We start from the raw sequence: 14,886 nt of genomic DNA, 5'->3' as shown, positions 1-14,886 counted from the left end.
GGGTTAGGGCTGTAAACTGGGCACAGCAGAGAGAGGAGACAGGGTTAGGGCTGTAAACTGGGGCACAGCAGAGAGGAGACAGGGTTAGGGCTGTAAACTGGGGCACAGCAGAGAGGAGACAGGGTTAGGGCTGTAAACTGGGGCACAGCAGAGAGGAGACAGGGTTAGGGCTGTAAACTGGGGCACAGCAGAGAGGAGACAGGGTTAGGGCTGTAAACTGGGGCACAGCAGAGAGGAGACAGGGTTAGGGCTGTAAACTGGGGCACAGCAGAGAGGAGACAGGGTTAGGGCTGTAAACTGGGGCACAGCAGAGAGGAGACAGGGTTAGGGCTGTAAACTGGGGCACAGCAGAGAGGAGACAGGGTTAGGGCTGTAAACTGGGGCACAGCAGAGAGGAGACAGGGTTAGGGCTGTAAACTGGGGCACAGCAGAGAGGAGACAGGGTTAGGGCTGTAAACTGGGGCACAGCAGAGAGGAGACAGGGTTAGGGCTGTAAACTGGGGCACAGCAGAGAGGAGACAGGGTTAGGGCTGTAAACTGGGGCACAGCAGAGAGGAGACAGGGTTAGGGCTGTAAACTGGGGCACAGCAGAGAGGAGACAGGGTTAGGGCTGTAAACTGGGGCACAGCAGAGAGGAGACAGGGTTAGGGCTGTAAACTGGGGCACAGCAGAGAGGAGACAGGGTTAGGGCTGTAAACTGGGGCACAGCAGAGAGGAGACAGGGTTAGGGCTGTAAACTGGGGCACAGCAGAGAGGAGACAGGGTTAGGGCTGTAAACTGGGGCACAGCAGAGAGGAGACAGGGTTAGGGCTGTAAACTGGGGCACAGCAGAGAGAGGAGACAGGGTTAGGGCTGTAAACTGGGGCACAGCAGAGAGGAGACAGGGTTAGGGCTGTAAACTGGGGCACAGCAGAGAGGAGACAGGGTTAGGGCTGTAAACTGGGGCACAGCAGAGAGGGAGACAGGGTTAGGGCTGTAAACTGGGGCACAGCAGAGAGGAGACAGGGTTAGGGCTGTAAACTGGGGCACAGCAGAGAGGAGACAGGGTTAGGGCTGTAAACTGGGGCACAGCAGAGAGGAGACAGGGTTAGGGCTGTAAACTGGGGCACAGCAGAGAGGAGACAGGGTTAGGGCTGTAAACTGGGGCACAGCAGAGAGGAGACAGGGTTAGGGCTGTAAACTGGGGCACAGCAGAGAGAGGAGACAGGGTTAGGGCTGTAAACTGGGGCACAGCAGAGAGGAGACAGGGTTAGGGCTGTAAACTGGGGCACAGCAGAGAGGAGACAGGGTTAGGGCTGTAAACTGGGGCACAGCAGAGAGGAGACAGGGTTAGGGCTGTAAACTGGGGCACAGCAGAGAGGAGACAGGGTTAGGGCTGTAAACTGGGGCACAGCAGAGAGGAGACAGGGTTAGGGCTGTAAACTGGGGCACAGCAGAGAGGAGACAGGGTTAGGGCTGTAAACTGGGGCACAGCAGAGAGGAGACAGGGTTAGGGCTGTAAACTGGGGCACAGCAGAGAGGAGACAGGGTTAGGGCTGTAAACTGGGGCACAGCAGAGAGGAGACAGGGTTAGGGCTGTAAACTGGGGCACAGCAGAGAGGAGACAGGGTTAGGGCTGTAAACTGGGGCACAGCAGAGAGGAGACAGGGTTAGGGCTGTAAACTGGGGCACAGCAGAGAGGAGACAGGGTTAGGGCTGTAAACTGGGGCACAGCAGAGAGGAGACAGGGTTAGGGCTGTAAACTGGGGCACAGCAGAGAGGAGACAGGGTTAGGGCTGTAAACTGGGGCACAGCAGAGAGGAGACAGGGTTAGGGCTGTAAACTGGGGCACAGCAGAGAGGAGACAGGGTTAGGGCTGTAAACTGGGGCACAGCAGAGAGGAGACAGGGTTAGGGCTGTAAACTGGGGCACAGCAGAGAGGAGACAGGGTTAGGGCTGTAAACTGGGGCACAGCAGAGAGGAGACAGGGTTAGGGCTGTAAACTGGGGCACAGCAGAGAGGAGACAGGGTTAGGGCTGTAAACTGGGGCACAGCAGAGAGGAGACAGGGTTAGGGCTGTAAACTGGGGCACAGCAGAGAGGAGACAGGGTTAGGGCTGTAAACTGGGGCACAGCAGAGAGGAGACAGGGTTAGGGCTGTAAACTGGGGCACAGCAGAGAGAGGAGACAGGGTTAGGGCTGTAAACTGGGGCACAGCAGAGAGGAGACAGGGTTAGGGCTGTAAACTGGGGCACAGCAGAGAGGAGACAGGGTTAGGGCTGTAAACTGGGGCACAGCAGAGAGGAGACAGGGTTAGGGCTGTAAACTGGGGCACAGCAGAGAGGAGACAGGGTTAGGGCTGTAAACTGGGGCACAGCAGAGAGGAGACAGGGTTAGGGCTGTAAACTGGGGCACAGCAGAGAGGAGACAGGGTTAGGGCTGTAAACTGGGGCACAGCAGAGAGGAGACAGGGTTAGGGCTGTAAACTGGGGCACAGCAGAGAGGAGACAGGGTTAGGGCTGTAAACTGGGGCACAGCAGAGAGGAGACAGGGTTAGGGCTGTAAACTGGGGCACAGCAGAGAGGAGACAGGGTTAGGGCTGTAAACTGGGGCACAGCAGAGAGGAGACAGGGTTAGGGCTGTAAACTGGGGCACAGCAGAGAGGAGACAGGGTTAGGGCTGTAAACTGGGGCACAGCAGAGAGGAGACAGGGTTAGGGCTGTAAACTGGGGCACAGCAGAGAGGAGACAGGGTTAGGGCTGTAAACTGGGGCACAGCAGAGAGGAGACAGGGTTAGGGCTGTAAACTGGGGCACAGCAGAGAGGAGACAGGGTTAGGGCTGTAAACTGGGGCACAGCAGAGAGGAGACAGGGTTAGGGCTGTAAACTGGGGCACAGCAGAGAGGAGACAGGGTTAGGGCTGTAAACTGGGGCACAGCAGAGAGGAGACAGGGTTAGGGCTGTAAACTGGGGCACAGCAGAGAGGAGACAGGGTTAGGGCTGTAAACTGGGGCACAGCAGAGAGGAGACAGGGTTAGGGCTGTAAACTGGGGCACAGCAGAGAGGAGACAGGGTTAGGGCTGTAAACTGGGGCACAGCAGAGAGGAGACAGGGTTAGGGCTGTAAACTGGGGCACAGCAGAGAGGAGACAGGGTTAGGGCTGTAAACTGGGGCACAGCAGAGAGGAGACAGGGTTAGGGCTGTAAACTGGGGCACAGCAGAGAGGAGACAGGGTTAGGGCTGTAAACTGGGGCACAGCAGAGAGAGGAGACAGGGTTAGGGCTGTAAACTGGGGCACAGCAGAGAGGAGACAGGGTTAGGGCTGTAAACTGGGGCACAGCAGAGAGGAGACAGGGTTAGGGCTGTAAACTGGGGCACAGCAGAGAGGAGACAGGGTTAGGGCTGTAAACTGGGGCACAGCAGAGAGAGGAGACAGGGTTAGGGCTGTAAACTGGGGCACAGCAGAGAGGAGACAGGGTTAGGGCTGTAAACTGGGGCACAGCAGAGAGGAGACAGGGTTAGGGCTGTAAACTGGGGCACAGCAGAGAGAGAGACAGGGTTAGGGCTGTAAACTGGGGCACAGCAGAGAGGAGACAGGGTTAGGGCTGTAAACTGGGGCACAGCAGAGAGGAGACAGGGTTAGGGCTGTAAACTGGGGCACAGCAGAGAGGAGACAGGGTTAGGGCTGTAAACTGGGGCACAGCAGAGAGGAGACAGGGTTAGGGCTGTAAACTGGGGCACAGCAGAGAGGAGACAGGGTTAGGGCTGTAAACTGGGGCACAGCAGAGAGGAGACAGGGTTAGGGCTGTAAACTGGGGCACAGCAGAGAGGAGACAGGGTTAGGGCTGTAAACTGGGGCACAGCAGAGAGGAGACAGGGTTAGGGCTGTAAACTGGGGCACAGCAGAGAGGAGACAGGGTTAGGGCTGTAAACTGGGGCACAGCAGAGAGGAGACAGGGTTAGGGCTGTAAACTGGGGCACAGCAGAGAGGAGACAGGGTTAGGGCTGTAAACTGGGCACAGCAGAGAGGAGACAGGGTTAGGGCTGTAAACTGGGGCACAGCAGAGAGGAGACAGGGTTAGGGCTGTAAACTGGGGCACAGCAGAGAGGAGACAGGGTTAGGGCTGTAAACTGGGCACAGCAGAGAGGAGACAGGGTTAGGGCTGTAAACTGGGGCACAGCAGAGAGGAGACAGGGTTAGGGCTGTAAACTGGGGCACAGCAGAGAGGAGACAGGGTTAGGGCTGTAAACTGGGGCACAGCAGAGAGGAGACAGGGTTAGGGCTGTAAACTGGGGCACAGCAGAGAGGAGACAGGGTTAGGGCTGTAAACTGGGCACAGCAGAGAGGAGACAGGGTTAGGGCTGTAAACTGGGCACAGCAGAGAGGAGACAGGGTTAGGGCTGTAAACTGGGGCACAGCAGAGAGGAGACAGGGTTAGGGCTGTAAACTGGGGCACAGCAGAGAGGAGACAGGGTTAGGGCTGTAAACTGGGCACAGCAGAGAGGAGACAGGGTTAGGGCTGTAAACTGGGGCACAGCAGAGAGGAGACAGGGTTAGGGCTGTAAACTGGGGCACAGCAGAGAGGAGACAGGGTTAGGGCTGTAAACTGGGGCACAGCAGAGAGGAGACAGGGTTAGGGCTGTAAACTGGGGCACAGCAGAGAGGAGACAGGGTTAGGGCTGTAAACTGGGGCACAGCAGAGAGGAGACAGGGTTAGGGCTGTAAACTGGGTAAACTGGGGCACAGCAGAGAGGAGACAGGGTTAGGGCTGTAAACTGGGGCACAGCAGAGAGGAGACAGGGTTAGGGCTGTAAACTGGGGCACAGCAGAGAGGAGACAGGGTTAGGGCTGTAAACTGGGGCACAGCAGAGAGAGAGGAGACAGGGTTAGGGCTGTAAACTGGGGCACAGCAGAGAGGAGACAGGGTTAGGGCTGTAAACTGGGGCACAGCAGAGAGGAGACAGGGTTAGGGCTGTAAACTGGGGCACAGCAGAGAGGAGACAGGGTTAGGGCTGTAAACTGGGGCACAGCAGAGAGGAGACAGGGTTAGGGCTGTAAACTGGGGCACAGCAGAGAGAGAGGACAGGGTTAGGGCTGTAAACTGGGGCACAGCAGAGAGGAGACAGGGTTAGGGCTGTAAACTGGGGCACAGCAGAGAGGAGACAGGGTTAGGGCTGTAAACTGGGGCACAGCAGAGAGGAGACAGGGTTAGGGCTGTAAACTGGGGCACAGCAGAGAGGAGACAGGGTTAGGGCTGTAAACTGGGGCACAGCAGAGAGGAGACAGGGTTAGGGCTGTAAACTGGGGCACAGCAGAGAGGAGACAGGGTTAGGGCTGTAAACTGGGGCACAGCAGAGAGGAGACAGGGTTAGGGCTGTAAACTGGGGCACAGCAGAGAGGAGACAGGGTTAGGGCTGTAAACTGGGGCACAGCAGAGAGGAGACAGGGTTAGGGCTGTAAACTGGGGCACAGCAGAGAGGAGACAGGGTTAGGGCTGTAAACTGGGGCACAGCAGAGAGGAGACAGGGTTAGGGCTGTAAACTGGGGCACAGCAGAGAGGAGACAGGGTTAGGGCTGTAAACTGGGGCACAGCAGAGAGGAGACAGGGTTAGGGCTGTAAACTGGGGCACAGCAGAGAGGAGACAGGGTTAGGGCTGTAAACTGGGGCACAGCAGAGAGGAGACAGGGTTAGGGCTGTAAACTGGGGCACAGCAGGAGAGGAGACAGGGTTAGGGCTGTAAACTGGGGCACAGCAGAGAGAGAGGAGACAGGGTTAGGGCTGTAAACTGGGGCACAGCAGAGAGGAGACAGGGTTAGGGCTGTAAACTGGGGCACAGCAGAGAGGAGACAGGGTTAGGGCTGTAAACTGGGGCACAGCAGAGAGAGGAGACAGGGTTAGGGCTGTAAACTGGGGCACAGCAGAGAGGAGACAGGGTTAGGGCTGTAAACTGGGGCACAGCAGAGAGGAGACAGGGTTAGGGCTGTAAACTGGGGCACAGCAGAGAGGAGACAGGGTTAGGGCTGTAAACTGGGGCACAGCAGAGAGGAGACAGGGTCAGGGCTGTAAACTGGGGCACAGCAGAGAGGAGACAGGGTTAGGGCTGTAAACTGGGGCACAGCAGAGAGGAGACAGGGTTAGGGCTGTAAACTGGGGCACAGCAGAGAGGAGACAGGGTTAGGGCTGTAAACTGGGGCACAGCAGAGAGGAGACAGGGTTAGGGCTGTAAACTGGGGCACAGCAGAGAGGAGACAGGGTTAGGGCTGTAAACTGGGGCACAGCAGAGAGGAGACAGGGTTAGGGCTGTAAACTGGGGCACAGCAGAGAGGAGACAGGGTTAGGGCTGTAAACTGGGGCACAGCAGAGAGGAGACAGGGTTAGGGCTGTAAACTGGGGCACAGCAGAGAGGAGACAGGGTTAGGGCTGTAAACTGGGGCACAGCAGAGAGGAGACAGGGTTAGGGCTGTAAACTGGGGCACAGCAGAGAGGAGACAGGGTTAGGGCTGTAAACTGGGGCACAGCAGAGAGGAGACAGGGTTAGGGCTGTAAACTGGGGCACAGCAGAGAGAGAGGAGACAGGGTTAGGGCTGTAAACTGGGGCACAGCAGAGAGGAGACAGGGTTAGGGCTGTAAACTGGGGCACAGCAGAGAGGAGACAGGGTTAGGGCTGTAAACTGGGGCACAGCAGAGAGAGAGGAGACAGGGTTAGGGCTGTAAACTGGGGCACAGCAGAGAGGAGACAGGGTTAGGGCTGTAAACTGGGGCACAGCAGAGAGGAGACAGGGTTAGGGCTGTAAACTGGGGCACAGCAGAGAGGAGACAGGGTTAGGGCTGTAAACTGGGGCACAGCGGAGAGGAGACAGGGTTAGGGCTGTAAACTGGGGCACAGCAGAGAGGAGACAGGGTTAGGGCTGTAAACTGGGGCACAGCAGAGAGAGAGGAGACAGGGTTAGGGCTGTAAACTGGGGCACAGCGGAGAGGAGACAGGGTTAGGGCTGTAAACTGGGGCACAGCAGAGAGGAGACAGGGTTAGGGCTGTAAACTGGGGCACAGCGGAGAGGAGACAGGGTTAGGGCTGTAAACTGGGGCACAGCAGAGAGGAGACAGGGTTAGGGCTGTAAACTGGGGCACAGCAGAGAGGAGACAGGGTTAGGGCTGTAAACTGGGGCACAGCAGAGAGGAGACAGGGTTAGGGCTGTAAACTGGGGCACAGCAGAGAGGAGACAGGGTTAGGGCTGTAAACTGGGGCACAGCGGAGAGGAGACAGGGTTAGGGCTGTAAACTGGGGCACAGCAGAGAGGAGACAGGGTTAGGGCTGTAAACTGGGGCACAGCAGAGAGGAGACAGGGTTAGGGCTGTAAACTGGGGCACAGCAGAGAGGAGACAGGGTTAGGGCTGTAAACTGGGGCACAGCAGAGAGAGAGGAGACAGGGTTAGGGCTGTAAACTGGGGCACAGCAGAGAGAGAGGAGACAGGGTTAGGGCTGTAAACTGGGGCACAGCAGAGAGGAGACAGGGTTAGGGCTGTAAACTGGGGCACAGCAGAGAGGAGACAGGGTTAGGGCTGTAAACTGGGGCACAGCAGAGAGGAGACAGGGTTAGGGCTGTAAACTGGGGCACAGCAGAGAGGAGACAGGGTTAGGGCTGTAAACTGGGGCACAGCAGAGAGGAGACAGGGTTAGGGCTGTAAACTGGGGCACAGCAGAGAGGAGACAGGGTTAGGGCTGTAAACTGGGGCACAGCAGAGAGGAGACAGGGTTAGGGCTGTAAACTGGGGCACAGCAGAGAGGAGACAGGGTTAGGGCTGTAAACTGGGGCACAGCAGAGAGGAGACAGGGTTAGGGCTGTAAACTGGGGCACAGCAGAGAGGAGACAGGGTTAGGGCTGTAAACTGGGGCACAGCAGAGAGAGAGGAGACAGGGTTAGGGCTGTAAACTGGGGCACAGCAGAGAGGAGACAGGGTTAGGGCTGTAAACTGGGGCACAGCAGAGAGGAGACAGGGTTAGGGCTGTAAACTGGGGCACAGCAGAGAGGAGACAGGGTTAGGGCTGTAAACTGGGGCACAGCAGAGAGGAGACAGGGTTAGGGCTGTAAACTGGGGCACAGCAGAGAGAGAGGAGACAGGGTTAGGGCTGTAAACTGGGGCACAGCAGAGAGGAGACAGGGTTAGGGCTGTAAACTGGGGCACAGCGGAGAGGAGACAGGGTTAGGGCTGTAAACTGGGGCACAGCAGAGAGGAGACAGGGTTAGGGCTGTAAACTGGGGCACAGCAGAGAGGAGACAGGGTTAGGGCTGTAAACTGGGGCACAGCAGAGAGGAGACAGGGTTAGGGCTGTAAACTGGGGCACAGCAGAGAGAGGAGACAGGGTTAGGGCTGTAAACTGGGGCACAGCAGAGGAGACAGGGTTAGGGCTGTAAACTGGGGCACAGCGGAGAGGAGACAGGGTTAGGGCTGTAAACTGGGGCACAGCAGAGGAGACAGGGTTAGGGCTGTAAACTGGGGCACAGCAGAGAGGAGACAGGGTTAGGGCTGTAAACTGGGGGACAGCAGAGAGAGAGGAGACAGGGTTAGGGCTGTAAACTGGGGCACAGCAGAGAGGAGACAGGGTTAGGGCTGTAAACTGGGGCACAGCAGAGAGGAGACAGGGTTAGGGCTGTAAACTGGGGCACAGCAGAGAGGAGACAGGGTTAGGGCTGTAAACTGGGGCACAGCAGAGAGAGGAGACAGGGTTAGGGCTGTAAACTGGGGCACAGCAGAGAGGAGACAGGGTTAGGGCTGTAAACTGGGGCACAGCAGAGAGGAGACAGGGTTAGGGCTGTAAACTGGGGCACAGCAGAGAGGAGACAGGGTTAGGGCTGTAAACTGGGGCACAGCAGAGAGGAGACAGGGTTAGGGCTGTAAACTGGGGCACAGCAGAGAGGAGACAGGGTTAGGGCTGTAAACTGGGGCACAGCAGAGAGGAGACAGGGTTAGGGCTGTAAACTGGGGCACAGCAGAGAGAGGAGACAGGGTTAGGGCTGTAAACTGGGGCACAGCAGAGAGGAGACAGGGTTAGGGCTGTAAACTGGGGCACAGCAGAGAGGAGACAGGGTTAGGGCTGTAAACTGGGGCACAGCAGAGAGGAGACAGGGTCAGGGCTGTAAACTGGGGCACAGCAGAGAGAGAGGAGACAGGGTTAGGGCTGTAAACTGGGGCACAGCAGAGAGGAGACAGGGTTAGGGCTGTAAACTGGGGCACAGCAGAGAGGAGACAGGGTTAGGGCTGTAAACTGGGGCACAGCAGAGAGAGAGGAGACAGGGTTAGGGCTGTAAACTGGGGCACAGCAGAGAGGAGACAGGGTTAGGGCTGTAAACTGGGGCACAGCAGAGAGAGAGGAGACAGGGTTAGGGCTGTAAACTGGGGCACAGCAGAGAGAGAGGAGACAGGGTTAGGGCTGTAAACTGGGGCACAGCAGAGAGGAGACAGGATTAGGGCTGTAAACTGGGGCACAGCAGAGAGGAGACAGGGTTAGGGCTGTAAACTGGGGCACAGCAGAGAGGAGACAGGGTTAGGGCTGTAAACTGGGGCACAGCAGAGAGGAGACAGGGTTAGGGCTGTAAACTGGGGCACAGCAGAGAGAGAGGAGACAGGGTTAGGGCTGTAAACTGGGGCACAGCAGAGAGGAGACAGGGTTAGGGCTGTAAACTGGGGCACAGCAGAGAGGAGACAGGGTTAGGGCTGTAAACTGGGGCACAGCAGAGAGGAGACAGGGTTAGGGCTGTAAACTGGGGCACAGCAGAGAGGAGACAGGGTTAGGGCTGTAAACTGGGGCACAGCAGAGAGAGAGGAGACAGGGTTAGGGCTGTAAACTGGGGCACAGCAGAGAGGAGACAGGGTTAGGGCTGTAAACTGGGGCACAGCAGAGAGAGAGGAGACAGGGTTAGGGCTGTAAACTGGGGCACAGCAGAGAGGAGACAGGGTTAGGGCTGTAAACTGGGGCACAGCAGAGAGAGAGGAGACAGGGTTAGGGCTGTAAACTGGGGCACAGCAGAGAGGAGACAGGGTTAGGGCTGTAAACTGGGGCACAGCAGAGAGGAGACAGGGTTAGGGCTGTAAACTGGGGCACAGCAGAGAGGAGACAGGGTTAGGGCTGTAAACTGGGGCACAGCAGAGAGGAGACAGGGTTAGGGCTGTAAACTGGGGCACAGCAGAGAGGAGACAGGGTTAGGGCTGTAAACTGGGGCACAGCAGAGAGAGAGGAGACAGGGTTAGGGCTGTAAACTGGGGCACAGCAGAGAGGAGACAGGGTTAGGGCTGTAAACTGGGGCACAGCAGAGAGGAGACAGGGTTAGGGCTGTAAACTGGGGCACAGCAGAGGAGACAGGGTTAGGGCTGTAAACTGGGGCACAGCAGAGAGGAGACAGGGTTAGGGCTGTAAACTGGGGCACAGCAGAGAGGAGACAGGGTTAGGGCTGTAAACTGGGGCACAGCAGAGAGGAGACAGGGTTAGGGCTGTAAACTGGGGCACAGCAGAGAGGAGACAGGGTTAGGGCTGTAAACTGGGGCACAGCAGAGAGGAGACAGGGTTAGGGCTGTAAACTGGGGCACAGCAGAGAGGAGACAGGGTTAGGGCTGTAAACTGGGGCACAGCAGAGAGGAGACAGGGTCAGGGCTGTAAACTGGGGCACAGCAGAGAGAGAGGAGACAGGGTTAGGGCTGTAAACTGGGGCACAGCAGAGAGGAGACAGGGTTAGGGCTGTAAACTGGGGCACAGCAGAGAGGAGACAGGGTTAGGGCTGTAAACTGGGGCACAGCAGAGAGGAGACAGGGTTAGGGCTGTAAACTGGGGCACAGCAGAGAGAGAGGAGACAGGGTTAGGGCTGTAAACTGGGGCACAGCAGAGAGGAGACAGGGTTAGGGCTGTAAACTGGGGCACAGCAGAGAGGAGACAGGGTTAGGGCTGTAAACTGGGGCACAGCAGAGAGGAGACAGGGTTAGGGCTGTAAACTGGGGCACAGCAGAGAGGAGACAGGGTTAGGGCTGTAAACTGGGGCACAGCAGAGAGGAGACAGGGTTAGGGCTGTAAACTGGGGCACAGCGGAGAGGAGACAGGGTTAGGGCTGTAAACTGGGGCACAGCAGAGAGAGAGGAGACAGGGTTAGGGCTGTAAACTGGGGCACAGCAGAGAGGAGACAGGGTTAGGGCTGTAAACTGGGGCACAGCAGAGAGGAGACAGGGTTAGGGCTGTAAACTGGGGCACAGCAGAGAGGAGACAGGGTTAGGGCTGTAAACTGGGGCACAGCAGAGGAGACAGGGTTAGGGCTGTAAACTGGGGCACAGCAGAGAGGAGACAGGGTTAGGGCTGTAAACTGGGGCACAGCAGAGAGAGAGGAGACAGGGTTAGGGCTGTAAACTGGGGCACAGCAGAGAGGAGACAGGGTTAGGGCTGTAAACTGGGGCACAGCAGAGAGGAGACAGGGTTAGGGCTGTAAACTGGGGCACAGCAGAGAGGAGACAGGGTTAGGGCTGTAAACTGGGGCACAGCAGAGAGGAGACAGGGTCAGGGCTGTAAACTGGGGCACAGCAGAGAGGAGACAGGGTTAGGGCTGTAAACTGGGGCACAGCAGAGAGGAGACAGGGTTAGGGCTGTAAACTGGGGCACAGCAGAGAGGAGACAGGGTTAGGGCTGTAAACTGGGGCACAGCAGAGAGGAGACAGGGTTAGGGCTGTAAACTGGGGCACAGCAGAGAGGAGACAGGGTTAGGGCTGTAAACTGGGGCACAGCAGAGAGGAGACAGGGTTAGGGCTGTAAACTGGGGCACAGCAGAGAGGAGACAGGGTTAGGGCTGTAAACTGGGGCACAGCAGAGAGGAGACAGGGTTAGGGCTGTAAACTGGGGCACAGCAGAGAGGAGACAGGGTCAGGGCTGTAAACTGGGGCACAGCAGAGAGGAGACAGGGTTAGGGCTGTAAACTGGGGCACAGCAGAGAGGAGACAGGGTTAGGGCTGTAAACTGGGGCACAGCGCTCACCGCTCCGCTCCGCTCCATGTTCTTCAAATGGTGGCGTTTGGATCAAAGCTTTAGGTTTTGAGTTGAATTGGACACAAAAAAAACAGTAAAAAAAGAAAAAAGTAAAGGCCATAAGTAGGGATGTTCGATATTGGCTTTTTTTTTCCGATATACCGATATTGTCCAACTCTTAATTTCCGATACAGATATATGCGGGGTTTCCCACCCCAAAAAAAACGGAATAATTTCAGGTAATTAACATTACATATCTCTTGTCGTGGAATTAACACAACATTATGCATACTTTTGACAATAAATAAAATAAGATAAAACATTTGAAAACCGATACCGATCATTTCCGATATTACATATTAATGCCAATAGCGGCCGATAATATCGGACATCCCTCGCCATAAGTCATGTGTCACCTTTGACTCGGGTTTTCATTCACGGTTGCTCTCCTCACCCCCCCACCCCCCCCCCCCCCCCCCCCCCGCGGCGTCTTCCTTGACCAGCGCTGCCCACGCCCCCCCTCCGGGGGCAGCAAAGCGGTGCCCTCCTCCAGCGGGTCGGAGGCAGAGGAGGGCGGCGAGGACGGCGGCAGGAAGAGGTTCAAGGTCAAGATCAAGCCGCTGGCGTCGGACAGGTGCGGCGTGCCGTCCATGGACGAGCTGAAGGCCTCGGTGGGGGGCCTGGCCCTGTCGCCCTCTCTGGTGAGTGAAGGGTTAATAATCAGTACCCCTGTCCCCCTCTCTGGTGAGTGAAGGGTTAATAATCAGTACCCCTGTCCCCCTCTCTGGTGAGTGAAGGGTTAATAATCAGTACCCCTGTCGCCCTCTCTGGTGAGTGAAGGGTTAATAATCAGTACCCCTGTCGCCCTCTCTGGTGAGTGAAGGGTTAATAACAGTACCCCTGTCCCCCTCTCTGGTGAGTGAAGGGTTAATAATCAGTACCCCTGTCCCCCTCTCTGGTGAGTGAAGGGTAATAATCAGTACCCCTGTCCCCCTCTCTGGTGAGTGAAGGGTTAATAATCAGTACCCCTGTCCCCCTCTCTGGTGAGTGAAGGGTTAATAATCAGTACCCCTGTCCCCCTCTCTGGTGAGTGAAGGGTTAATAATCAGTACCCCCTGTCCCCCTCTCTGGTGAGTGAAGGGTTAATAATCAGTACCCCTGTCCCCCTCTCTGGTGAGTGAAGGGTTAATCAGTACCCCCTGTCGCCCTCTCTGGTGAGTGAAGGTTAATAATCAGTACCCCTGTCCCCCTCTCTGGTGAGTGAAGGGTTAATAATCAGTACCCCTGTCCCCCTCTCTGGTGAGTGAAGGGTAATAATCAGTACCCCTGTCCCCTCTCTGGTGAGTGAAGGGTTAATAATCAGTACACCCTGTCCCCCTCTCTGGTGAGTGAAGGGTTAATAATCAGTACCCCCTGTCCCCCTCTCTGGTGAGTGAAGGGTTAATAATCAGTACCCCTGTCCCCCTCTCTGGTGAGTGAAGGGTTAATAATCAGTACCCCTGTCCCCCTCTCTGGTGAGTGAAGGGTTAATAATCAGTACCCCCTGTCCCCTCTCTGGTGAGTGAAGGGTTAATAATCAGTACCCCTGTCCCCCTCTCTGGTGAGTGAAGGGTTAATCAGTACCCCTGTCCCCCTCTCTGGTGAGTGAAGGGTTAATAATCAGTACCCCTGTCCCCCTCTCTGGTGAGTGAAGGGTTAATAATCAGTACCCCTGTCCCCCTCTCTGGTGAGTGAAGGGTTAATAATCAGTACCCCTGTCCCCCTCTCTGGTGAGTGAAGGGTTAATAATCAGTACCCCCTGTCCCCCTCTCTGGTGAGTGAAGGGTTAATCAGTACCCCTGTCCCCCTCTCTGGTGAGTGAAGGGTTAATCAGTACCCCCTGTCCCCCTCTCTGGTGAGTGAAGGGTTAATCAGTACCCCCTGTCCCCCTCTCTGGTGAGTGAAGGGTTAATAATCAGTACCCCTGTCCCCCTCTCTGGTGAGTGAAGGGTTAATCAGTACCCCTGTCCCCCTCTCTGGTGAGTGAAGGGTTAATAATCAGTACCCCTGTCCCCCTCTCTGGTGAGTGAAGGGTTAATCAGTACCCCTGTCCCCCTCTCTGGTGAGTGAAGGGTTAATAATCAGTACCCCTGTCCCCCTCTCTGGTGAGTGAAGGGTTAATCAGTACCCCTGTCCCCCTCTCTGGTGAGTGAAGGGTTAATCAGTGCTAAGGCTGTCACTTTAACAAAAAATCGAATCTAAATCTAAAGTTCGAATTTGAATTTGAATGTCAGTGTAAAAAAAGAACTCTCGAGTCTAAGCTATTTTCAACGTTTTGGCTACTTATTTTTACCATGGTATGTTTGGTATCATTATTTTCAGCACAGTCTCGCCCATATGACCTGACCGTTTTGTTTTCATACTGTACATAGTACATCCTGTGTATACTGCATACTGTACAACACAAAAAAGATTTTAGAAGATGTGTTTTTCTACCATGAGGCTGAGCAAATGTAAACATGCTCTACTGTACATGAAGCATTAGAAACAATGAAAATGCGCCCTCAGGTTGCCCATGTATAAACAATTATACTTTCTCTCTGTCTCCTTCTCCTCCTCTCCCCCCTCTCTCTTTCTCTCTGTCCCTTCTCCTATGCCCTCTCCCCTCTTTCTCTTTCTCTCTGTCTCCTTCTCCTCCTATGCCCTCTCCCCTCTTTCTCTTTCTCTCTGTCTCCTTCTCCTCCTATGCCCTCTCCCCTCTTTCTCTTTCTCTCTGTCTCCTTCTCCTCCTATGCCCTCTCCCCTCTTTCTCTTCTCTCTGTCTCCTTCTCCTCCTATGCCCTCTCCCCTCTTTCTCTTTCTCTCTGTCCCTTCTCCTATGCCCTCTCCCCTCTCTCTCTTTCTCTCTGTCCCTTCTCCTCCTATGCCCT

General features: G+C 56.0%; 1 protein-coding gene across 1 annotated transcript in view; it reads left to right on the top strand.

The window, feature by feature from the left end:
- Positions 1-14,886, top strand: part of LOC311247810 (uncharacterized protein) — a gene marked incomplete at its 3' end in the record, with an annotated part of 70,409 nt that overhangs the window by 26,702 nt on the left and 28,821 nt on the right. The window contains exon 3 of the mRNA XM_084338805.1: positions 12,510-12,678. Coding sequence (XP_084194931.1) covers positions 12,510-12,678 — 169 coding nt within the window. The remainder of the gene's footprint in view (positions 1-12,509; positions 12,679-14,886) is intronic.

The sequence above is a fragment of the Notolepis coatsorum genome, assembly GCF_963971535.1.
Source record: "Notolepis coatsorum genome assembly, contig: SCAFFOLD_529, whole genome shotgun sequence".
NCBI lineage: Eukaryota > Metazoa > Chordata > Actinopteri > Aulopiformes > Paralepididae > Notolepis > Notolepis coatsorum.
This window is presented reverse-complemented; position numbering and strand designations above follow the sequence as displayed.